Genomic DNA, 24,522 nt, shown 5'->3' with positions numbered 1-24,522 from the left:
AATTCATTTGTTGAGGTATATTCAGAAAGTGTCCTTCCACTTCAGAGGACATCATTAGAAACCTGAACACTTTTTCTGAGGGCATTTTTCACAGTTCATGACAAGATTCGAGTGCATGTTAATTATTGGTTTTTAAATGCTACATCTGCTAGGCTTTAAGGTAGTTCTGTTTTAATCGAGCTGTCAAACTGGTGGTATTGTTACAAGAGTATTACTACTTCTGCCACCCACATGGCTTTTTTTCCTTTCAATGCTGCTGTATAGCACAGAAGAACTGAGAGAATACAGTACACTAAAGATGTAGCTGAAGAGGGACATTTCTCCTGTTGAGATTCCTCTATGCTTTCCAAATAGGTGAACTCTAGTGGTTTAAACTGTGCACAAGCCAAGCATGCAGTAAATGCTTTATGAGGTAACATGCATTTGAGCAAAGCACGGTTTGTACTGATAAATCTCTAATCTGTTTGTTTTAGTGTTTCCACATGTAACGCCCAAAGGAATAAATGGCATAGACTTTAAAGGGGAAGCTATAACTTTCAAGGCAACTACTGCTGGAATCCTTGCTACACTTTCCCATTGTATTGAGCTAATGGTAAAACGCGAAGAAAGCTGGCAGAAAAGATTGGATAAGGTAAGATTTCACTGCCTTTTGAAGGGTTAAATGGCATGGCTTTGGCTTCAGGTAAATTAAGGGTGGTGACTTGTGTTTACATGCAGTTATGTACCTTAAGGTTGTTTTCGACAAAATAGTTTAAAATGCCAGCATTTTCATCTATTGTAGCCGTGTTATGTAGCAAATATCACATGTTGGTTCTCCATCCGCAGACCTGATTGCAGTCTGTTAGTGTTATATGTTTGAAGTGTGCTTCTTACAATTTGGTGTTTAAGAAGCTTTAAACAGGATTAAGCTTTAAAGGTTTTTAAATTTTTATTTATGCTAATTTTCCTCATGCCCCGTGTTAGCCATATTGCTTGTTTGTGAGTAGTGCTATACAACTTTGCAGTATATTTTAACTCTCTGTTCTGGGGTGAGAGTCTTCTTCTTTGGTGATCACTCGTCGCCGATTAAGATTGTCTTCCATAAACACGGTTATTAACAATGAGTCTGTAGGTGACTGTGGAGCCCAATTCTGGATCCACACATCCTTCCACAGTGGAGACATGGGTTTCTGGGCGGGAGTTGATCAAGGTGAACATAGCCTCTCAAAATCTGTTTTGTTTTCAATTGCTCTACGGTATTTTAGCTAAAATTCCAATTGCTCCAATAGCTTTCAACTTGAGAACTTTTTTGTTATCTATTCCTCTTACCATTTGCAATAACCCAGCAGTTTGTTATGCCTCTGCATCTTGTGACGCAATATAGCAATTTATGAAGATGCTATCACAGTGTTCAATTCTTGTTCCAATATGAGATTAGAAATAAACTTTTGCCCTTGTGTGTATTCTTACAGGAAATTGAAAAGAGGAGGAGAATAGAAGAAGCCTACAAAAATGCTATGACAGAACTTAAAAAAAAGTCTCATTTTGGTGGGCCAGATTATGAGGTAGGAACTGGTGTTACGTGGTAGCTCTGTCCTTAGGCTATGCATGGGTGGTGGTCATAAGCATAAGACATACCCATAAAATAAGCCATAGCAGGATTTCTAAGCATTTGCGCAATATAAGCCATACCTCGAAAATAAGACATAGTGATAGGCGCAGTTCTGGAGGGCCCCAAGGAAGAGGCAAGGCTGGACACGTAATAAAAAATAAGACATCCCCTGAAAATAAGCCACTGTGGGGGTTTTTTTTTAAAGGAAGAATAAATATAAGACGGTGTCTTATTTTTGGAGAAACACGGTAGTCCTGAGGGAAATATTAGAATACCAGGCAATGAAGTTCAAATATTTATCTTTTTTTCAATATTTACCCTGGACCATGAATACCTGGAAGCAAGGTTTCAGTGCAGACTTCCTGCGCATCAAGAAAGGGTTGTGACTTACTAGATTTGAAAGCACAGTAGCTTAAATACACTTCTTGCTAAAACCTTTCCCTTACTTTTTAATCAGTGAATAATCGTAAGGGCCTATCCCCGATGCAATCCATTGTTCTATTTCTCATGCTAAGTCTCATTAAATATAACGAGACTGAAACATTTGTAGCTTTTCCAGATTATGGACCCAGTTTGAAAGAATGTGGAATGCAACAGACCCCACCTGTCCATTTTATCGGACTTTACTGTCAACTTGTATATGCTATAAAGCTTGTTTGAAAGAAGTGGCGGCGGTTGAAAGCATTGTAATTATTCATTTATACTATGCAGATGAACCAATTACTTCCCAGTCATGTGGTGGTAACAAATACAACTAAGAAGTTGACTCCAGAGAGTTTGAAGAACCTTTGTTATAGTGTGAAGGTTTTTGCAACTAAGATCTTGAATATAAACCCTTAGCTAGAATAGTAAGAGAGCTTAGGATTGTCCATCTTAAATCAGGATTCTGTTCTCATTACCTAGGACATGTACTCTTATGAACAGGAAATAGATGCCAGCCTAACTTTCCATGTATATGCTTAAGCATTATTCAGATTTGCTCTTGGTACTTCAGCTCCTCCAGCTCCTTATGCTGCTGTGTAGGAAAGAGAACTGGGAAATGTGTGTGTCAAACTCCAGAGTGTGGGTAGTGCCAGATATATATTGTGTAAAAATGCATGGGGAGTAAAAGATGCAAAACTAGCCCAACTGCTTCATGCTGCTTATGAACTTTGTTCCCCAGCAGTTATGTGAATAAAGATGGTAGCAGAGACTGTAACAGATACAGGCACTCCAAACCTTTGTAGGAGTAGAAGGACATTGCTCAGAAATGAGATATGGCCCCTCAAAGCGCCCTTGGTGCAATCCAGTCAAGGTTGAGCTCTTTAAGAACCATTTATTTCAGTAGTGGAGATTTTAGCATTAACTTCTGTGACAGTTGTCTATACAAGATGCACAGCATGAATTGATATCAAATAATGCCAGCTGTGAAAAGTTATGGACTTCAGAATTTCTAACACATCACCACCAGTTCGCATTTGATATTTGCTTGCTTAGTGGCATTTTCTGCCTTCCAGTATCCTTGATGTTTATTATTCCTTGTCCTTTAGTCTTGGGTTTGTGTCCTCTTAAAATTGTGATTGCCAGGACTCACCTAGATCTAGTCTTGTGATCCCTGTATGGTAGTTCTCTTGCTTAACAAGCAGCTTGAACTACTACCTTAATATGGGAAGGCAGTAATAGAATCCCATGTTCTCACCACCTTATTATAAATATGTAAAAGGTCTATACTATAAATATTAAGCATAAAAGGTAATGATATAAACAGATCTGTAGAAAGTTGACGCAATTGTTTTATTTTTATTTTTAATTGTCTAAACAGCTTTTTACAAAAGCATTTTTAATGAAATACTTTCCCCTTAATGAAGAAATTGTTCATTTGGTTTATTTAAAAATGTCAGTTTGTACCTGTTAGCGACCTTTACTCGTGTTTGTTATAGGAGGGTCCCAACAGTCTGATTAATGAAGAAGAATTCTTTGATGCTGTAGAAGCTGCTCTTGATAGGCAAGACAAAATCGAAGAACAGGTAATGGATGTTTATCTAATTAAGTGAAGAGCATGTATGCCACAGTGGAGTTTAATTAAGCCCCTTTAAGATCACATACTAAGCTCTTGTCAGAAGTATAACCTTGTCTGTGGGTTCATGCAGCCAATATAACATTTCAGTTCATTTATTTTAGAATCCCACTTTATTATGTAAAAATATGTGTTCAGAGCAAATATAGTAGTATTCTGCTGTAGCTTGGCAGAGTGCTATACATGTGAATGTGCTACAATACCTTTATTATGAACAGAGTGAACTTAGGTCAGTTTACTAAGCTCCCTGCATTGTAACTTTTCTATTTTGTTAATATTACAGACAAGAGACAATTGCTGTCTGTTTGCAGCACAGCCATTATCTTTAAGGCTTTGCATTCTTAACTTACGGGCTGGAGTGCCATGTCGTGCCTGCCATAGATAGATAATTATTTTTAGCATTTCTGTGGTAATTGTTACATCCAAAATTACACGATACATCCAAAATTACAGACTAATAACTATACCTTGTTATTTTAGTCCCAGAGTGAAAAGGTCAGATTACACTGGCCATCATCATTGCCACCTGGTGATGCATTTTCTGGTGTGGGGTCTCACAGATTTGTCCCAAAGGTAAGGTGTTTCCTAGGCTCTCCTTGATGGGAAATCATTTTGTTGTATTCCAATGTAACTGGAATTAATTGCTTATAATCTAATCCATTGCTGTTCCTAATAGGTCCTTGAAATTGCTTTTAACTTTGGGGGAAGGAAGCTGGCTTGACCTTGAAACACTTCTTCTGTTAAACTTTTGTGCTTGGAAATTAAGCTTTAAAAATTCACAACTTGGGGATAAAGTTTCTTTTTCAAATTTCCACAAGCCCTTATTTTGCACCCTGTTGATGATGGTGCATTTTGAGCCGGTGAAAATTTATTGTGCATCAAATCTAACCATCATCATTTAGCATCAGGGAGAGAAAATTCTGTACAGGGCAATGTTGGGAGAATGAAGTCAGCATTTGCTGCTGTACTCACTGCTTACGATGCTTTTGTTCTTCCTTTTCTTCATTATCCTGTGCTTGGAAGTTGGTACTGAATGCTCTGTTGTGCTTTTGTTCTGATTACTTGGTTTTTTCTTTGTCTGTCCCTGTTAGCCCTATAGTCGCTCTTCCTCCATGTCTTCCATTGATCTAGTCAGTGCCTCTGATGATGTTCACAGATTCAGCTCCCAGGTACTGTATGATTACACAGAGTGGCTTTACATATCTTTATGCTGCATTTCATCTTCTTTATTGCCTCTGCTTCCCCTGTTACATTGCTCATTTGTGCTTGTTTTAAACAAGTTGCAAATGAACCCATAAAAAGGAAGTGCATATTCCAGAACTTTATATTGTTTCATTACTTCTACACCTAGCACTCCATGCCAAGGTCCTCTTCTGGAAAACGAAGCAGTATTAATTTATGGAACATAAGTTAAACATGTTAGCTTTTCCATATCCTGCTTTCTGGATATGAATAACTTACCATAAAAGCAGCAGGACACCTGGTCTGTGTAGGATGCAGAGGAATTTGGTTTCAAAATAGCTACTGTTGTATATAAACCAAAGATGTTCCCAAATGTATTTAAATTCTCCATTTGCAACAAAGCAGTTCTTCTAAGTTGAGCAGCACCACTTTTCCCAAGCGTCTGAGCTGAGAAAATCCTAATTGTTAAATTTGTAAATTTAGTTAAACTTAAGCCTAAACTGTCCTAATGAAATTTACTATGGGAGGTCTGCAGTTAGTATCTTCTCCCTTGTTTGGAAACATCAGAATACTGAATATTTTCAATCTCTTAAGTAAGTACCTCATGTTGGAGTTATACCGGTACTAGTGGTCAGTTGACTTTAAAATGGGATATCAACACAAACTATATTTGTAGCAGGCTCAAAGACACCGACTTCCTCTGTCTTGCTTTTTCCTTGCAAATGAGTTTTCTTTAGCTGCTCCAAATTGCAGAAGACTTCTTCCATCCATTAGAAATGAATACTGCTGTAAAATGTTTCTTAAATTCTATGTAGTGGTTCTAGTAAAAGTCTGAAGATCTTTCACTGTTCTTTTATATAGCCGGTTGGTTTGTAGTTAGAATTCAATTGAGAATTATGCACCACATGTTCCATATTAGAAACCAAACCATATGGGAAACCAAACCAAATCTGTGTTAACTGTTGATGATGTACCTTCTTAGACCAATGCCTATGGAAAGTGTTCTGTGTAGACTAAAATGGTGCTATCCATTGGACTTCCACTTATACAGCCAGATTTCCCCTTCCTCTCCCCCCCCTGCAGCCCCCAATTCTACTCCAGAGGGTTGGGTGGATAGTATGGTAGGGCAACTGATTATGCCAAACTCTACCTCTGCCTGCCATCATTTTGTGACTGGATCTGCCCCAGCACCACCGTTTTCTGCCTGGTAGGCCTAAGTAATTTTCAGGTGTCTCAGGTAGCCCTAACGGCAGGAAATTTGAGAAGCCCTATTCTGGGTGATAGACGGGACCCAGGTGGCACTGTGGTTAAACCGCAGAGCCTAGGCTTGCTGATCAGAAGGTCGGCGGTTCGAATCCCTGTGACGGGGTGAGCTCCCGTTGCTTGGTCCCAGCTCCTGCCAACCTAGCAGTTCGAAAGCACGTCAAAATGCAAGTAGATAAATAGGAACCGCTACAGCGGGAAGGTAAACGGCGTTTCCGTGTGCTGCTCTGGTTTGCCAGAAGCGGCTTTGTCATGCTGGCCACATGACCTGGAAGCTATACGCCGGCTCCCTCGGCCAATAATGCGAGATGAGCACGCAACCCCAGAGTAGGTCACGACTGGACCTAATGGTCAGGGGTCCCTTTACCTTTATATAGATGACAAGTAATACAGTCCAGCATAAATTTATTACAGTCATCATGCAGTCACTGGTTGTGATACTTCTCTATCTGGGGACAAAGGCAGGAGTGAAAATATCTCTAGGAAGTGGGTGGCCCCCTTCCATTATTTATTTTTTTGCTTCTGCCTGGCGAAGCAAACTTCATCTTCCCCAAATCAGGTTAAAGATATGTGATGGTTAAGTAGTAGAATATATGGTTTACTGACCAGGGTGCTAAAGAGTTTTGAATGCTGCTATGGACAATGCTGTGTCCTTTTTTGTGATTCTGGATGAGCCCAGAAAAGGCACATAATTCACAGGAATCTTGGCTGGTTGTTTAAAAAAATGTTTAACCCTTACTACAAGGATATATTTGAAAGCATGTGGAATATGCCTGCAAAGGATCTCACAAACCAGAGTGGTGGTATTTGTGGAAAGGGATTCAGTATTCTGCACGACTACTTGACCAGCAAAAAAAAAAAAAAAATTATGCAAAATAGTAAACATTGTGAACGAATTCTGCATGAAAAAAGAATTCCACTTGCATAATTTTTAGGGGCTTCAAAATTGAGTTTTCATTGTTGTGCCGGAAGTTGGGCACGCACCGCACACAAACTCTTGACAAACTGAGCTGGCTGAGAACCTCCCTGGCTAGGAGTCATTGCTACTGACTGGCTTGGTTTGCACATAATGCTTTGTTTGATCATCCAGACCCAGTGGCTTAGCTTATTTACTGCCAGCTGGCCAGAATCTGAAACAATTGTTTGTTGTTGGCTTACAGAATCTAGTTTCATAAATCTGGGGGACAACAAGTTAACTTTATGTATGAAACAGGGCACTCTAAAAGAGAGAACAAGAAGTATGAGATAGAAATTCACTGTGCTCTGTTTGGGGCTGTCCAAGATGCTCCAGGGACTGCAGCTGCACAGGTGTGGATGTGGCCTGTGAGCAACAATTCTAAAGCATCTGCATTTGATGCCTTTATCTCACTGAATCCAATTTAAGGTGTTGACTTTGACATATAAAAACCTGGATGCCTTGGTCCCCAACTACCTGAAAGAGAGTGTCCATCCCAATATTAGCCAGCCTGTTTATTCAAATCTGTCAAGGAAGCCTTATTAGAAGCCCCATCATTGGTGGAGGTCTGGTTGGCTGGTATCTGTAGCAGGACCTTCTCAGTAGTGACGCCCCAGTTCTGGAATGCCCCCCCCCCTGAGATTAGACAGGTATAGACACTGGGAGGTGGTTAATGTGCCTTTCCTTAACAGTGGTGATTTTATACATTTCAGATTAAGGGAGATAGCTGGTAATGATTTTTTAAAAAAAGAAAAACATTTGTATTGCTTGCTTATGTTCTGTTACTGCATTGTATCTTACCCAAGTGTAATCCACTCTAAGATCATTAGGTGAGATATGAATAATATCTTATTTTTGGAAGGAGACTCACCTTTGTCTGAATCCTTTGTAGTTTATGCTTGCTTGCTTTCAGAAATTCCTTTGTCCAAATCGATCTCTTTCAGATGTTCGACTACCGATGGCTCATTGAGCACCCCCCACAAATCCACACAGTGACTGATATTTTTTCATAAATGTGCTTTTTCTTTTTCTTCTTTTTTCCGGAAGGTGGAAGAAATGGTGCAGAACCACATGACCTATTCATTACAGGATGTGGGGGGAGATGCTAATTGGCAGCTGGTGGTTGAAGAAGGTGAAATGAAGGTTTGTAGACCATTGTAACAGTTTATATTTTGGAAATGTAAACTAACATTTGTTTTATTGCACTAATGCAATAGATTGAATTTTTTCTTGTATCAAAGGGGAGTATAGGGGGGGGAAATTAAGTAAAGATAACGTTATAAGATGGCTACAGTTGGTACAGTTCCTTAACAGCAAATGGCATATGAACTGGAAATTTCTGCAAATGATAGGTTACAAGTTTTGTTCCTTTTTGAGAAAGTTGTCTACTCACCACCTTTTCATTCCTCATTTGGATCCCGCCCCCCATACATGTAATCAAAGTCCTTATTTTCAACTGAATATTGCAAATAATACTGGATCCCAGTATTCTTGTGTATGTCTTACTGCCTTCCTGTTTGCTAACATGCCTTAGGCTGCCTGCTAATTTGAAAGCAGGGTTTGGATTTGAGCACAGGCATCCTGCTGATTCTTTTTGGTGTTCTGCTTCTACACAGCTGTGCTGGCTGGGACTTATGTAGTCTAAAACATCTGGAGGGTGGCAGGTTGGAAGGCTCCACTATGTTGTGCTTCAGGTTCCATTTTTAATATTAATATTTAGAGGTAGCATTACAGGATATTTATATTTAAATAACTCAGACCCATCCTGGACATAATATTTATTCGTATCACTGCCTTTAGTTTCCAGGATGAAACCAAGCAAATGTTCTCAAACATTTTACATTTATTCAAAGGTGTACAGGAGGGAAGTGGAAGAAAACGGCATTGTTCTCGATCCTTTGAAGGCCACACATGCAGTCAAAGGCGTCACAGGGCATGAGGTCTGCCACTACTTCTGGAATGTTGATGTTCGTAATGATTGGGAAAGTAAGTCACCCTCTGTTGGTACGGATAGTGTACAGAAATCTTAGCTATTTGTTTGTTTGTTTTGATTATATTTTTCCTTCCTTTCTAGCAACCATTGAGAATTTCCATGTAGTAGAAACTTTAGCAGATAATGCAATCATAATCTACCAGACACACAAGGTAAGGCTTAAGGCTTTGCATTTATACTCAGTAGCTTTTTCATAGGACTGCACAGTACCATGTATGCTACGAAAAATGATGTACACTATAAAGAAAGGAAACAAGCAGTCTAGCTATTAAAAAAAAATTCAATCCCTTCTGGTGTGGTTTAGCCTATTGAAGCATTGCTGAACTCTTCATAGTAGCATAGCTGCCAAGTACCCCGTTTTCCCCGGGAAACACCCATATTTTCTTACCGTTTCCCGCAGGTGTCCCGAATGGCAAAATACCCCGTATTCCCCCGGATTACGGAGCTCCTGCCGGCGGCCATGTTCTTCTGGTGCCGCACCGGCACTGGAAGTTGCTTCTACGCACTTCCGGACATGCGTAGATGCGACTGCCGGTGCTGCGGCGCTGCTGATCCCAGATTTTTCAATCTGGAACTTGGCACCTATGCATAGCAGGCCAGATCGGACAGTGAAAAATTCTATGTCTGCTGTTGCTCTTTAGTAGCAAGGAATTTTTTTGATTTATTCCCTTTCCTTCAGCCCCCGTTTGTCCAGTCACAATGAACACCTTTCAACTTGCAGAACCTGAAGTTGTGGAGGGGTGAGGCCTATCACATGTGTTTCTGACCCTTGCCAGTCCTGACTTATAAAAGAAGTTGTGAGGGGGACTGGTGGCATGGATAAGGGTGGTGGTGAATGCCTGTTTAAATCAAGGCAGAGTCCAACCATGCCTGAAAGAGGCATTGGTTAGACATCTTCTTTTTCAAAAATACCAACAACTCTCTCTGAATCCCACGGTATAATTGTCAACCAGTCACCAATCTTTCATTCCTTGGCAAGGTGTTAGAGCATGTGGCAGCCTCTCAGCTTCAGGATGAAACCAATTATCTAGCTCCATTCCAGTCAGGCTTTAGGCCTCATTATAGAAAGGAGACAGCTTTGGTCACCTTGGTGGATGATTTATGCTGGGAACCGGACAGGAGGAGAGTGTCCATGTGCCAACTGTACTCATTTATTGAAATGTCAGATCTTGCCACAGTGATGCATGCATGCCTTTGTTACATCCCAGCTGGACCACTGTAACACGCTGTACATGTGGCTGCCTTTGAAAAGTGTTTAGAAGCTTCAACTAGTTCAAAATGCTCTGGCCAGACTGCTGACTGGGGCCAGTTAACTTCACTGGCTACCGATTCATTCATTTTGGGCCCAGGAAACCTGGAAGCTCATATCTCCCAATGCAAACCTGCTCGGATGCTAAGATCCTTGACTGAGCAACTTCTCTCGGTCCCATCAGCATTAGAGACACAAGAGAGAACCTTTTTCCTGACAGGTGCTGTCATATTGTGGAATTCCCTTCCAATAATGGTTAGATTGGTTCCCTTTTTGTTGTCCTTCCACCAGTAGGCTAAACCCTTGGTATTCAGACAGGCCTTTGAAAACTAAGGTGCAGACACTGCTGACCACTGGACTGCTGTCAGGGCAAACTGTATTTGAATGCTGGAACTAAACATGTTTTGGGTGGCGCTGTGGGTTAAACCAGTGAGGCTAGGGCTTGCCGATCAGAAGGTCGGTGGTTTGAATCCCCGCGATGGGGTGAGCTCCCAATGCTTGGTCCCTGCTCCTGCCCACCTAGCAGTTCGAAAGCATGTCAAAGTGCAAGTAGATAAATAGGTACTGCTTTGGCGAGAAGGTAAACGGCGTTTCCGTGTGCTGCTCTGGTTCGCCAGAAGCAGCTTTGTCATGCTGGCCACATGACCTGGAAGCTGTACGCCGGCTCCCTCGGCCAATAACGCAAGATGAGCGCCGCAACCCCAGAGTCGTCCACAACTGGACCTAATGGTCAGGGGGTCCCTTTACCTTTAAACTATTTTTAACTAGCTTGTTTTTATTATTTCACATTTTATAATGATGTTTTTAAATGTTGTGAGCTGCCTTGGGAGAAAGGCGAGATACATTAAATAATGATAATGATAATAACCTTGCTCATAAAACTTTTGGTTCGTTAGGTATTTAAATCTGTTTTCCTTTTGATCTTCAATAATGGTGTGTCATACTTGGGAGAGGGACAGTAGTCTAGTGATAGAGCACATGCTTGGCAAGTCTTCAATTCAACACTCGCTCTGTGTATGTGTGTGATCAGTATTATGTGATCTCGACGATCAGAACATAGCTGACCACCACACACTCCCATGGTAGCTATTTTGTGATTGGTGCCCACAACACTCCCCCAAAACTCAAAATGTTCCCACCATGTTCAGCCAAGCTATGGCTCAGCTCAGTACAATTACAGAACAACAGGGAGAAAGAAGCAAAGGAGCCTCTCTGGGAGCTTGAACATTTGCCATAACCCATGATTCCGTTTAGCATGATGTGTAAATCAGGCCTATCAAAGCTCATGGTATAATAAATACTGTAAATGTTAGTTGTGTTTGCTGCAACAGACTAACACAGCTGACCACTCTGAGAATTGTTATTGTTGTAAGGATTACAATAAGGTAATGTGTGTGGAGTGGTTTAAGTGCTCTGAAGTGCTGTAAATATGCTTACCATTTTCTTTTCTTCTAGAGAGTGTGGCCTGCTTCTCAACGTGATGTGCTGTATTTGTCTGCTATTAGAAAAATACCAGCTTTCAATGAAAACGATAGTGAAACATGGATTGTCTGCAACTTCTCTGTGGATCATGATAGTGCTCCTGTAAGTGTATATTCCAGTTCTGAGGGTGTTTCTTGCTTTAACAAATATTTCATCCTAATTAGTATTTTAGCAACATAACAGTTTTAAATGTTTGTATTCCTTGACAGTTGAACAATCGATGTGTTCGTGCCAAAATAAATGTTGCTATGATATGTCAGACGTTGGTAAGCCCACCAGAAGCGAACAAGGAGATAAGCAGAGACAACATCCTATGCAAGATTACCTATGTAGCAAATGGTAAGGCACGTCTACACATTTCAGTACAAACTGAGTTTCTGCAAAAGCCCCGCTCTATATAATAAACTGGGAACTTAAAAATTGGAACGCTATTTCATTTATATAAATGAGGCAACTTTGAGCCAATCTAGTCAAAGGGTCTTTTAAGGACTATTAAAACTAGGGTTGAGCGCTTGGCCCGGGGGGGGGGGGTTGTTGAGCTTTTCTTAGTTTTGCCAAAAGTTGTTGAACAACCATACCATTTTTGAGCTATTTTTATGGGAAATCGGCAAAAAAGGCACTGCTGTCATGGGCTGCCATAGATCCGGATTTCCCCGGACGTATGGCATCCCTAGTTGAAACTGAAGTTAAATCCAAGTGGTACTGAAGTAAAAAAAAATTGAGATAAGGCAGGCAGGCAGCCGAGACACTAGAACAGGTATTTTCAGACATAGGACTCACAAACGTTTGGGGGCCATTAATCTTTTACCTTATATTTGCATGGTGGTAGTGCTCCTGTTGCAACCCACCTTGGATCAGGCCACCACCCACTACCGTAGTACTAGTGGGTTTCAACCCACCCATTGATGACCAGTAAGTACACTTGGCTAAATGCCTTCTGTCCACTTCACATATCAACAAGACTAGGTTTCCTACAATGAACAGTGAGGCCACAGACAAACCTTCTCTCTGATAGGTGTGTATCTGTTAGATGCGTTCACCCTTCACATTTTTTTGCACTTACTATTTGGGGTGCAATGGATGAAGTAGCTCTTGGGTTTCATAGCCTAGTCGCTACTAAATGTGGTACATATATTTAATCTCTTTTCTCTATAAATACTATACTTTAAATTTACAAAAAATGATACATGTATTTCTGTCTAGGTTTTTGTTTTGCTGATCTTATATTTGTACATAATTTCCTTTGCTCCACCATGCAATATTTTGTTGCAGGATCCCACTGGTTCTTACATCGATATTCACCATGCTTCTTATGCTGCAGCCAGGGATCATGAACCTTTTTGGACCTCCAAACACATGTAATGAATTGTGGGCACCAGTTACACTTCATCTAGCTGCAAATATATTTCCAGCTCCCTACATGAACCACACATACATACAGGACACATACTCTCACATGCATGTATGCAGCACACACTCACATAATTTCATGCTATTTCACACACACATTTTAGCCATTCAAGGGCTCTCTGATCAGGTCTGTAGTGTTAATTGAATCTGAAGTGTGGGAGGATGAGTAATTGCTGGAGGAGGATCCACATCTCAGGATTTACTTTTTTAATAATATTTTCGTGCCCTTATGGCTAATGTCACAAAAGCACTTTCTTCTGGTCCTGCACCACCTGAAGGTGAAGCTGCTCAGGCATCAAGGGTAGTTTTTGCTCAAGGACCCCTGAAACCCCACATTGTTGCTTCCTTAGATTTTATTTTCCCCACAGAGTACACAAGTCAGAGTGGACCAACCCTATGCAAGGGAAATCTTTGCTTCACATAGCTAATAAACTCTACACTTGGACACAGTTCTGTGCAATCCCAACAGGGACTAAGACATCTGCCACTTTCATCAGGGATCGGAAGAAAACTTTGTTGGGTTGTTAATTGCTGCTCTCAACCTCTGTGCCTATAAGTTCAAGTGCAGTATTCAGATATGCCCAAAGACTGAGGCAAACTGATGAAACTGATGAAAAGCAGGCCTTCTTAATAAAATCATTTGTTCTGCATAAAAATAGGTGTATTGTTCTAGTTGCATTTTTATATATGCAACGTCACTTTTCAGTGTATACATCACTCTCATCTTTATTTGTAGTGAACCCTGGAGGTTGGGCACCAGCTTCTGTGTTGCGGGCAGTAGCAAAGCGAGAGTACCCAAAATTCTTGAAGCGGTTCACATCGTATGTGCAAGAGAAAACGTCAGGAAAGCCTATTTTGTTCTAGTGTTAACAGGTAATGCAATATGTTAAGTCAAAATTAACATTTGCTGCAACATTATTGCCATTGGAGACAGCCATTGCATAATTAAGAGATACTAAGATTCTGGAAATACAATGTAATTTTAAAATGGTGCAGTAAGTTTGAAATCTTCCTGTGTTGGGAGGCAAGAAAGATGTTTATTTGTTGCAGGGTAAAATGTGAGAATCAACATCATACTTTGTGGGAATTGCTTTTGTCACTGAAATACGGTGAAAACTGAAATTGCAATGTTGCTGTCCTGAAGCATATCTGAAGTTTGGTATAGTTTGATTCCTTGTGTTTCATATACTGTAAAAGAAACAATAAGTGCACATATTTGCTTTTGCCCCCTTATAAGGCGGTGCAGTGGGTTTCTCCAGCTGCCAAGAACGATCAGTTAAGAAATCATGTAGCTAGGAAACAGTAGGAATGGGTAATGTAAAGAGGTAACCTTGCTGGCAATCTGTCTGCTAGTAAATGCAGAAGGAACAATAAATAAAATGTCAGGTGGTGCTTTCATTATTAAGCCCACAGATTAAGCCCCCCCCCTTCTGTCCTTTCTGTGGGTGTCACTTATTGTTATATAATACTCAACAGAATCTCTTCATTCTGAACTGTCAAATGAAACCATGAATGGGGAATATATAATAAAGACATTATTGTGCTTTCCACATTTTCATGTTTTATAGCTCCGTCTTAGCTTTGTTGGTGGTAATCAGAACTGAAGCTTTCATCCATTCCCCTCCCTCCTCCATCCCCAGTGATTGGAACAAGGCTGTGTGAACATTCCACATGGAGAAATGAACCAAAATGAATGCTCCAAGCTGGAACGTAGGATCTACAGTCTTATGACCCAAGTCCTGGATTCTGTACTCAACTGAAGAAATACTGCAATGCCATGGCGCTGATCTTTCACTGTCTTCTGCTAGCTCACCTTGCTGAATTGGTGTGTAATTATAAACAAAACACAAAATACATGTGTTGATACATGTATGTGGCTCTACTTTATTTGCTTGCTTTAGAGAAGAAAAATACAACTTTTGGATCACCAACTTGGTTTATTGCTTTAACTTTTGAATAATTTGAAAAGCTTTTGTTTACTGTGGATCTTCATCATAAGACTCTTGCACAGCTTCCATTTTGTGTATGTCTAAAAAAAGCACAAAGGACAAATGCACATATAACATACTGTATGTGCTTTATATACACAAAAACCTGCGTGTTGTAACTTTTTTCCTTAAGGTTTTCAGTAAACTCTGTCTTTCGGGGGGGGGGATTTTCTGTTTGCTTTGTATAATCATAGTTCATTGCTGCTGGTTTCTATGATAAATCATATTGTTATGTAAGACATCTCTTAATATGAGAGGGTTGTTGAGATCCTTACGACTTTGCCTTTTCTATGGTCTTGCTCCTATGAAGATCTTCAGGGTTCTGATGGAGTAAGTGTGAAAAGCTTTATTTCCCCCTCCCCCAGATATCTTTATATTTCTATTGTATTTTTTAGTTGTGTAAAATGTGCTACAGAAATTTAGTTCTTGAACATGATCCAGAATTTCTAAATAGGTAGAGGACGTGAGCAGGAAGGCGTGAGCACCCAAAAAAGTGTCTTGCCCAGGTTGTGTGTGATGGCCTTGCTTTCTTGCAATCTGATTTCCTGAAGCTGCAAGAAGTTAACACTGTGTAATATTTATTAAAGTAAATTGGAATACATAATATAACATTCCCAGTCACAAAGAAAGAGCAAATATGCTGTTTTCTGGTCCTGCATGTTTGTTTGTTTTCTGTTCAATAAAGCTGTGCTATGAAGTTCATACATACAACCTTTCACACATGTAATATTTGCCCCCCACCCACCCACAATCTGCATTGTAAAATGTAAAAAATCCATAAAAGCGAAAAAGCAAAGTTCCCCTTAGTTGCTGTGAGAACTTAACTTTCAAGGATATGCCTGTCTGTGATGCCAACAAATAACATGAAAAGTGAACTGTGACAAAAGACTGGTCGTCCTTTTGAGTGTTGGTTGTGCTTTTAAATGGAGATTATTCAGAGGATTTGTTTTGTTTTGTTTTTTTAGCTGTTAGATCAACTTGTGTATATATATAGAGAGAGAGACGAGATTTGGATATATTTTTGAAAAGAGAGCAGAAAGTCTTATTTCATATAGAGTAACTGATGCCTGAAAACAAAGACAGTACTTTTTAATGAAGATATAGCTGATGAAAATCGTTGAGGTTGGAAGCAAATTTTCTTGGGTATGGCTGGTGTGTCTTGGATATGCTAAGGTAGACACACTATGGTTGATTTATACACATGCACACAGATTCCATGTTTTTTAGTCTCCTTTATTTGCCTTTCTCTAAATAATGTGCATGGAATATGCCTTATTACAGAATAATTCTGATCATGATTTGAAAATGTAGAAGAGAAGTGCCTATGGGGTAATGCCGGTAAGGCAAGTAAGTTGAGAAATTTGATCTGTTTACTATATCACCAGTCAGCATTTTATATACAGTTTCTTATACCTCAGATACATTTAATCTTTTTACAATCAACTGAAGGATAAAATTGTTCATTCAGCATAGCCACTGATGGGAACTTCAACAATGCTTAGACCCCCAAACGCAGATTTAACAATTTGCCATTTCTGGTACTGATCATGGAAGACCTGCAAGTAACTCTAATTTAATTGGATAGCTTTATTATACAAAGAGATGGAAAGTTTACAAAAGCAGTATATAAATCTTAATATCATTAGTTGCATTTGCACTAAATGTGATGTATTTTGCAATTCTGTAAATAAAAATTACACTAAATATACTATTTGTAAAGAATACATTTTACTTTTAGACAAGCGGAGTCACTTTATTAGAGCTAGCCCTGCCCAACTGATAACTGGAGGCTTCCTGGGATATATGGCAAGAGCTTAAAAAAAACCCCAATGATGACATGGCAGCTTCTAAGAAACTGACAGGCTCAATCAGCTCATGCAAAGAACATTTCCCCCAGCAGAAAACTCTTTCTTCTCCACCTCTGGCCCTTCCAAATGAGTCATTCCATCAAAACACTCATTCTGCCTATCCATATCCTCCTTTGTCATTGGCAATAGCTGGTGAACACATGCTTCAGTCCCTTTTCCTTGACTTTTGTATGAACTTGACAATACAGTTGCCCTCTATGTATGTGGAGCCTTCCCCAAAGGTGGCTCTGCCTCCTCAGTGCCTGTTCGTTTCATTCAAAGCCTGGCTCTGCCACCACATAAACTGATTTCTGTTAAACGATGGACCTCTCCCCATGTATTTAGCTGTTGCAATTGGTGGGGTAGAAGATGGAAAAGGAGGTCAGGAAACAAGCACTGCTCATTTCTCCCTGATTTTTTGTCCCTGATTAATATTTTCTTTTCCAGTCTGTCTAAATCTTACAAATTTCTTGGGGTGGGGGGTGGGTGCAATTTTTGACCTTGAAAGAAGTTAACTCTTATCTTATTGGGCTGAGCTGGTTCATAATAAAGTTGTACTGGTTCTCCTTAATCAAATTGTCAAGTCAAACTTTTCACTGATCTTTCTGTCAACCGTTGTATATGAAGCTGTATTTGAGTTGCCACTGTTCATCTACATACTCAAAACATGAATCATTTTAAAGAGTATCTTGAGTGTGTAGAGTGTGACTGTTCTATGATAGCTTTATGATTCTGTTAACTTTAAAAAACAAACAAACGGCTAAACTGAGTTGGCTCTTCCATGTTACAATCACAAATTTAAAAACCAGTATTTAAAAGTGAAAAGTATTAAAAGATATTACAAACAAATTTCTGTTTTGTAGTTATTTTTAATACTCGGAAGTGCTCAAGTGAAATGGTTTTGTTTTTAAAAATTAATTAATGGATCTAAAAATAGCTTGATATACATCAGTAACTATTTGCCTGCCTGCGCTGACGAAGGTGGTATAGAGTTTAGGTTGACAAATAAAGCTAGCAACTTCCATAGAGCTCAGTTGACACTCCACATGCAATGGCAAACTGAATATGGTGAGATTTTAGTGAGTGATCAACGTGTGCATACACAATCCAACCAGATATTTGGTACATGGAGCATGTGTAGAATGAGAGCCACATGGTTGGGAGGGGGCATGTGTTGGAATGAACCCTTTTTTGCATCTTGAGAGAGAGAGACTGAAAAGTACCCCTTGATCTGAGATCTATTCTGAAGATAAGGCTGAAAACATTTATTTCATGACCACATACTTTGGTACTATTGATTTTGAGCCAATTCACACCAATGAGATGGCAGTTTATTGCCACTTCAAGTTTTAGAATGGCTCTGCAAATCCTTGGTGTGAACTAGACGACACAACCAAAAGCCACTTCCTCTACCACAGAGACATGTTCCATGCCTCCTGCCTTCACACAGGTAGTTGGTAGCTGGTTGCTGGTAGTGGGTGGCTTTCACAACCTATTGGAAAGAATAAAGTTGAGGGATGGGGAGAGGTCTGCAGCTCAATCATAGAGCACATGTCTTGTATGCACAAGGTCCCAGGTTCAGACTAGATTACTAGCTAAATGAATAAATAGTCTGATCTGGTACAAGACAGCGTTGTGTGTGCTGCTTTGATCTAACATGATAGGGACTACAAACATTCAGGTGCTACAGGGTTCCTCCTTAATAAAAAAACATTCATTTCTTTGAGGTTCTTCTTCAAAACAGACTTCAAGTGTTCCACATAAAATTGGATGAGCTTTATTCAGAGGACCTTCAGAAGATGAATGAAACATTCGCATTTCCTTAAAATATACATTAAAAAATACCAACTAGACCAACATCAGCAATTGAAAACTGAGTTTTTTTCAGGCCCATTTAAAAGTTACTAAAGGGAACCAAATGTATGCCATGTAAGAGCAAGTTGCACAGTGAGTGGGCAACCACTGAAAAGGCCCTGTCTTGTGACTTATTATGACCAGCCTTAGTTGTAGGCCTTTCTAACCAAGTGGAATTTTTGTATGGGTTCAGGCAGTCAGGTCTCAAACCTTTGGGCCCAGAAATACATTGGTAATCAGTACTACTGATATATTTGACCCATACCAGTAGCTTAGGCATCTGTTTTCTGCACCAACTGGAGTTTTGAACCATCTTCAATGGTAGCTGCACTTAGAGTACATTGCAGTAATCTAGCTAAGGTTGCCATATTTCCAAAATAGTTTTTTTGTACAATTAAAAACAACAACACCCACTACCCCTTGCCATACATCCGGGTTTTCTGGGCATTTTGCCGATTTAGCTAAAATCCCCCTGTACACCCTTTTGATGCCCAATTCCAAAACCCAGACACATGGCAACCCTAAAGACAAGATATAACCAGACCATGAGTAACTGACAAGGTCTGCTTTATCTACAAAGGGGTGCAAATCAGCTAAAGAAAACTACCGGGGGGGGGGGGAGCGGAATCCAGGACTCTGGTCATTTCCAGGTCTAGCCACTACTTTCAATTTGCCCACAATGTGCCTGAGTTACTCCAGCATATTATGGGGAAATTTAAACTGCGGCTCCTAGCTGCCCAGTGCTCACCAGAGAAACACTGCTGCTGCTTGCCTTTTCCACCACCACCTAATAAACATGCAAAGGTGCACAGACATGGGAAGGAAATTGCCAGAGGTCAAATCTTTGGCTGCCTTCAGCATGTTATTTTAATTATGTATTAATGTATATACCACTTAATGCCAACAGGTGGCACAAAAACCAGATACAAAGGTTGAAATGTAAAGAGAACCTTTTGGATTGAAAACCTTTCAGCCCCTCTGAACACAGAGGGATTGACATCTGAGTAAATGTGCTTAGCATTGCACTGTCATCTAAGTAAAAATTTGTCTTTGTCTTCAAGGAACTCCATCTGAAAGCCTGTGGATGTCTAAAGGGCTCGTTTTTAAATTATTGCGCTGTTTTTTAAATTGAGCTTTTTAGCCTGTCGGCGTGGGATTACTTGTGTTGAAGTACTGCCTGAAAATATTTTATTATTTTTATTTTATTACTTTTTCAAGAAACGGAATATAAGCATAAGCACAACATTATCAAAACAATTGGTTTCCCCCCTTCTACCCCTCCCCCAGAAAAGAAGACTAATGTAGCAGTTTCCCCATAAATCTGTATCCAGACATCGGGGTGTTCATTTGAATTCTTTATAAAGGGGTGCCATGTTTTAGCAAAATCATCCATATCAGTTGCGTCAATTCAGAGTGTGTATTCTCTTAGTTTCTCAGATAAAGCAATTGTCCATACTGTACTTCTTTTTCCATTGTTTCATATGTAGCTGATCAAATCTTTCCCATTTTTATTTATTTTTTTGTGTGAGCAATTGTGCTGCTACAGGAAGAAAAGTGATAAGGTCCTTGTGCAATAATTTAAGCTGAATATCTTTTTTAAATGTTAATAAACCTAGGCATGGGTTGCATTGTACATCCTGATTCATAATTTTGTTTATTTCTGTAAATACCTTTTTTCAAAAATGCACTAATTCACAGGTCCACCACATATGGAAAATTGTGCCCATTACCTTACACTCTCTCCAGTATGCTGCAAACATATTTTTAAAAAGTAAAGTCTGAGACCTTCTCCATAAAAAAGTGAAACAGGAGAAACTGGTACCTAGGAATGGAGGAAAATTGCCTCATGCTGCTAAGTCAGTTCAGTATTATTTGCTCTGATCCAGAGCGGCTCTCCAGGATTTCAAACAGGATTCTCCCCCAGCCCAGCTGGAGATGTTGGGGGCTGAACGTGGGACTTTCTGTGTGCAAACCTAATACTCTGCCTCTGAGCTAAAGCCCTTCCCCAAAGTAGAGTAATAAAATAAAAGCTAGACTATTTACCATATTTTTCCATGTATAAGACTAGGTTTTCCCCCTTAAAAATAATCTCAAAAATTAGGGGCGTCTTATACTCTGGGCCATCTGCCCCTATTTTCTTAAATCTGAGTCACCAAAAATAGGGGGCATCTTATACATGGAAAAATACGGTAATTTATGGCAACATTATTTTCATGTAGTGTGCATATTAATGGTTATTAGGCCCAGATTTCCAAACTAGTTACATTTAAATCCTTTGCTTCTATTGAAAGCCTAGGACTTAATTTTAACCAACTGAAACAAATGTGAACCCCCATCTCTGTCTTAGGAAGAGAATTATAATACCAGAAACTTATATGACAATACTCTCAGGACTGCTGCCTTTTCCTGTTCAGTAAGTTTGCCTTTCAACTGCACTTTTACGACTGGCAAAAACAAATGGTTGGTTTGCTTTTGTTTTATTACCTACTTTGTATTCTCATTTTACATTTTTCTGTTATGAAGTATACAAATTTAAGAAGTAAAAAGGTAAAGGTAAAGGGGCCCCTGACCATCAGGTCCAGTCGTGACCGACTCTGGGGTTGCGGCACTCATCTCGCATTATTGGCCGAGGGAGCCGGCGTATAGCTTCCAGGTCATGTGGCCAGCATGACAAAGCCGCTTCTGGCAAACCAGAGCAGCACATGGAAATGCCGTTTACCTTTCCGCTGTAGCGGTTCCTATTTATCTACTTGCATTTTGGTGTGCTTTCGAACTGCTAGGTTGGCAGGAGCTGGGACCGAGCAATGGGAGCTCACCCCGTTGCAGGGATTCGAACTGCCGACCTTCTGATCAGCAAGCCCTAGACTCTGTGGTTTAACCGACAGCGCCACCTGGGTTAAACAAATTTAAGAAGTAATAATAACTAACAATAAGCAGCCCCGCTACATTCCTAAGTATTCAAAGCTCCAGAAGTGTGCACAAGGGGGCAGGCAAGTCTAAAATGTACACTCTGGATGCAATACTTTACAGCCTTACCTGAGTAGGCTTGCATAGGATTGCACTGCTACTGTGACTTAAGGTGCTTCTACACTTTCTTATCAGAGCCAACCAAGGAGTCGGCGATTCTTCAGCTGTCTCTCTCATCTGCACTTCATGGTCTGTAGCAGGGAACTAAATGAGCCTTGGCCCTAGAAATCAGTAGCTGCCGGAGCGTCCAGTGAAGCGGAGCAGTTTGTGCCTGAGCTGGTGTGATGTGATGAAAAGGCAGCTGATTGGCTCTCCTGGCACTGGTGAGACTATGCCATGGTTACTGCAGAGACAGGGGCTTGGGTTGGTCTGAAAATTTCACTGTACGATAAGATACAGGGTACATTTTGCTGAGCTTTCTTTGCTTCGTGTAACGTTGCTTTTAAAGAAACTGGTCTTGTTCATATAATATTAAGTCAGAGTTTCTTTTGCAGTGGATCCAGCTGGAGCGTTAGAAATATATATATATATGCAAGAATGTTTTTGCTTTGGTATGGATGTTCACCTCCCCACCACCACCACCACCACCACAAAAAAAAAAAAAAATCCCATCCTGCTGCAGATTTGAGCCAATGCAAATATTCCAGACCAACGTGAGGATTATTTAGACAACTGGCAGGTGAATTTTCTGCCTGAGGTGGAGCAGCAAATGACATGTATTGTACACACACACACACACACACACACACACACACACACACACACACACACACAGCCCACCTTTAATTCAGCATAGACAAGTATTCAAGACTCTTCAAGTTATTTTAGCACCCGTGACAAAAAAAGTCCTCACCTCTCCCCTGGCAGTAAAAATGCAAGACCAAATTCAGTAACTCATAATTTCATGATCCCCCAAAACATTCTCCAACACCTAGGGGGAAATCAAATATAACCCCTACCCCCAACGGGCTGCCTAGGGAGCAATCAGTCCCTTACTAGGGATCAAGGGCCTGCTAACCCTTGACCATCCCAAGCAGGGTCTGCTGCTTTTGTTGTTGTAACAACTCTAGCAACACTTTTGTACATTTTACCCTGCACTTCCTTCAGGGAGCTTAAGAAAGTGGACTTATGAAGCTGCCTTATACAGTAGTGAGTTAAATAATTGGTCCATTGAGCTCAGAATTGCCTGCACTTACTGACAGCAGCTTTCCAGGGTTTTAGGCAGGGGACATTCCTATCCCTACCTGGAGATGCTAGGACTTGGACTCGAGACCTTCTGTATCAGAAGGCAGGTGCTCTCTCACTGAGCTGTGGCCTTTCCCCTAGGTCTGACCTGTTCGCTAGCCTGCAGACAACTTGAGGCAGCTCCATGGCTGCCATGGAGACCATGAAGTTCTGAGCTGGCCCAGTCAAGGTAGCCTCAGCATGGATAGTGAAATCTCCAAGTACCAGTGTCCTGAGGTTCTTCAACATCACACCCAAACAATATCACCTTTGCCAGCTCAGTCATGTATGCTGTTGGGAAGTAAGGTAAAAAGAAAAAAGGTAAAGGACCCCATGACTATTAAGTCCAGTCAGAGACGACTATGGGGTTGTGGCGCTCATCTCACTTCAGGCCGAGGGAGCCACTGTTTGTCCACAGATAGCTTTCCGGGTCATGTGGCCAGCATGACTAAACCCTTTCTGGCGCAACAGAACACCGTGGCATAAACCAGAGCACACGGAAATGCCGTTTACCATCCCACCACAGTGGTACCTATTTATCTACTTGCACCGGTATACTTTCAAACTGCTAGGGTGGCAGAAGCTGAGACAGAGCTCACCCCGTCACACAGATTCAAACCGCCGACCTTCTGATAAGCAAGCCCAAGAGGCTCAGTGGTTTAGACCACAGTGCCACCCTCGTCCTGCAAAGATGGGCAGTACACCAACAGCACCCCCAGTATACCCACTGGCCCAACAGAAGGTATACGTGCGCATGACTCACCCAAGAATGGAGAAATTTCCTGGTGGGCAAGTTGGAATTTTATGGACTACAGTGACTTCCCACCCCTCCAAGGGAGGTTGATGCTGTGCCAGGTACCTGGGTGAGTTAAAAGTGAGTCAGATTCACTCAGCCCAAGTGGCCCAACAGGCCTCAAGAATACATATTACATCCATTCTCTCACCCTCAATCAACACTTCTGAATACCAGTTGCTAGAAACCACAGGAAGGGAGGGTGCTATTGTGCTCAAAATCTGCTTGCAGATTTTCCACAGACATCTGGCCAGCCACTGTGAGAACAGGAGGCTGGACTAGATGGGTCTTTGGCTTGACCCTGCAGGCTCTCTGTATGCCCTTATGTTCTTGTCACAGGTGACTGTGGTCTTCTTAGGAACTGATCTGCTACCATATGAAACCATCAGCACCATGTCAGAGGCCCTAGGAGCCAGACCACAAGCTACTTGTAACGTAGGGTGAATGGAGGAAACATCCTTCAGCCATCTAAGGCAGCTATTGAGTTTTTAAATAAATGATGTATATGCTCCTAGTCAAGGGTGGCCCATCCCATTTTGCCACCTGAGGGTAAATGGGAATGGGCACTTGCTCACTGCCTCCCACACCCCACTTTCACTGCATGAACTCAGCAAAATGGGAAGCGTTCCACAATGCTTTGGTGCTCGCCTCGTCTGCCTCAGCAGAGA

The 24,522-nt window shown here is 40.8% G+C and overlaps 1 protein-coding gene across 4 annotated transcripts in view; it reads left to right on the top strand.

The window, feature by feature from the left end:
* CERT1 (ceramide transporter 1) overlaps positions 1-17,865 on the top strand; it is a 50,655-nt gene extending 32,790 nt beyond the window's left edge. The window contains exons 7-18 of one of the 4 annotated variants that reach the window (XM_035099505.3): positions 474-631; positions 1,452-1,544; positions 3,511-3,597; positions 4,128-4,220; positions 4,739-4,816; positions 8,095-8,190; positions 8,901-9,033; positions 9,122-9,192; positions 11,745-11,873; positions 11,981-12,110; positions 13,918-14,054; positions 14,822-17,865. In XM_035099505.3, the coding sequence (XP_034955396.1) occupies positions 474-631; positions 1,452-1,544; positions 3,511-3,597; positions 4,128-4,220; positions 4,739-4,816; positions 8,095-8,190; positions 8,901-9,033; positions 9,122-9,192; positions 11,745-11,873; positions 11,981-12,110; positions 13,918-14,045 (1,196 nt within the window). In that variant the 3' untranslated portion in view covers positions 14,046-14,054; positions 14,822-17,865. Of the gene's footprint in view, positions 1-473; positions 632-1,451; positions 1,545-3,510; positions 3,598-4,127; positions 4,221-4,738; positions 4,817-8,094; positions 8,191-8,900; positions 9,034-9,121; positions 9,193-11,744; positions 11,874-11,980; positions 12,111-13,917; positions 14,055-14,749 lie in introns of all 4 variants that reach the window. The other 3 variants (XM_035099504.3, XM_088652986.1, XM_035099506.3) reach the window with 3 other exon arrangements.
* Positions 17,866-24,522: the final 6,657 nt, after the last annotated feature.

Source organism: Zootoca vivipara, chromosome 10 (assembly GCF_965207765.1).
Source record: "Zootoca vivipara chromosome 10, rZooViv2.hap1.1, whole genome shotgun sequence".
NCBI classification, from domain to species: domain Eukaryota; kingdom Metazoa; phylum Chordata; class Lepidosauria; order Squamata; family Lacertidae; genus Zootoca; species Zootoca vivipara.
The sequence above is the reverse complement of the archived record's forward strand: the minus strand, read 5'-3'. Positions and strand labels throughout refer to the sequence as shown.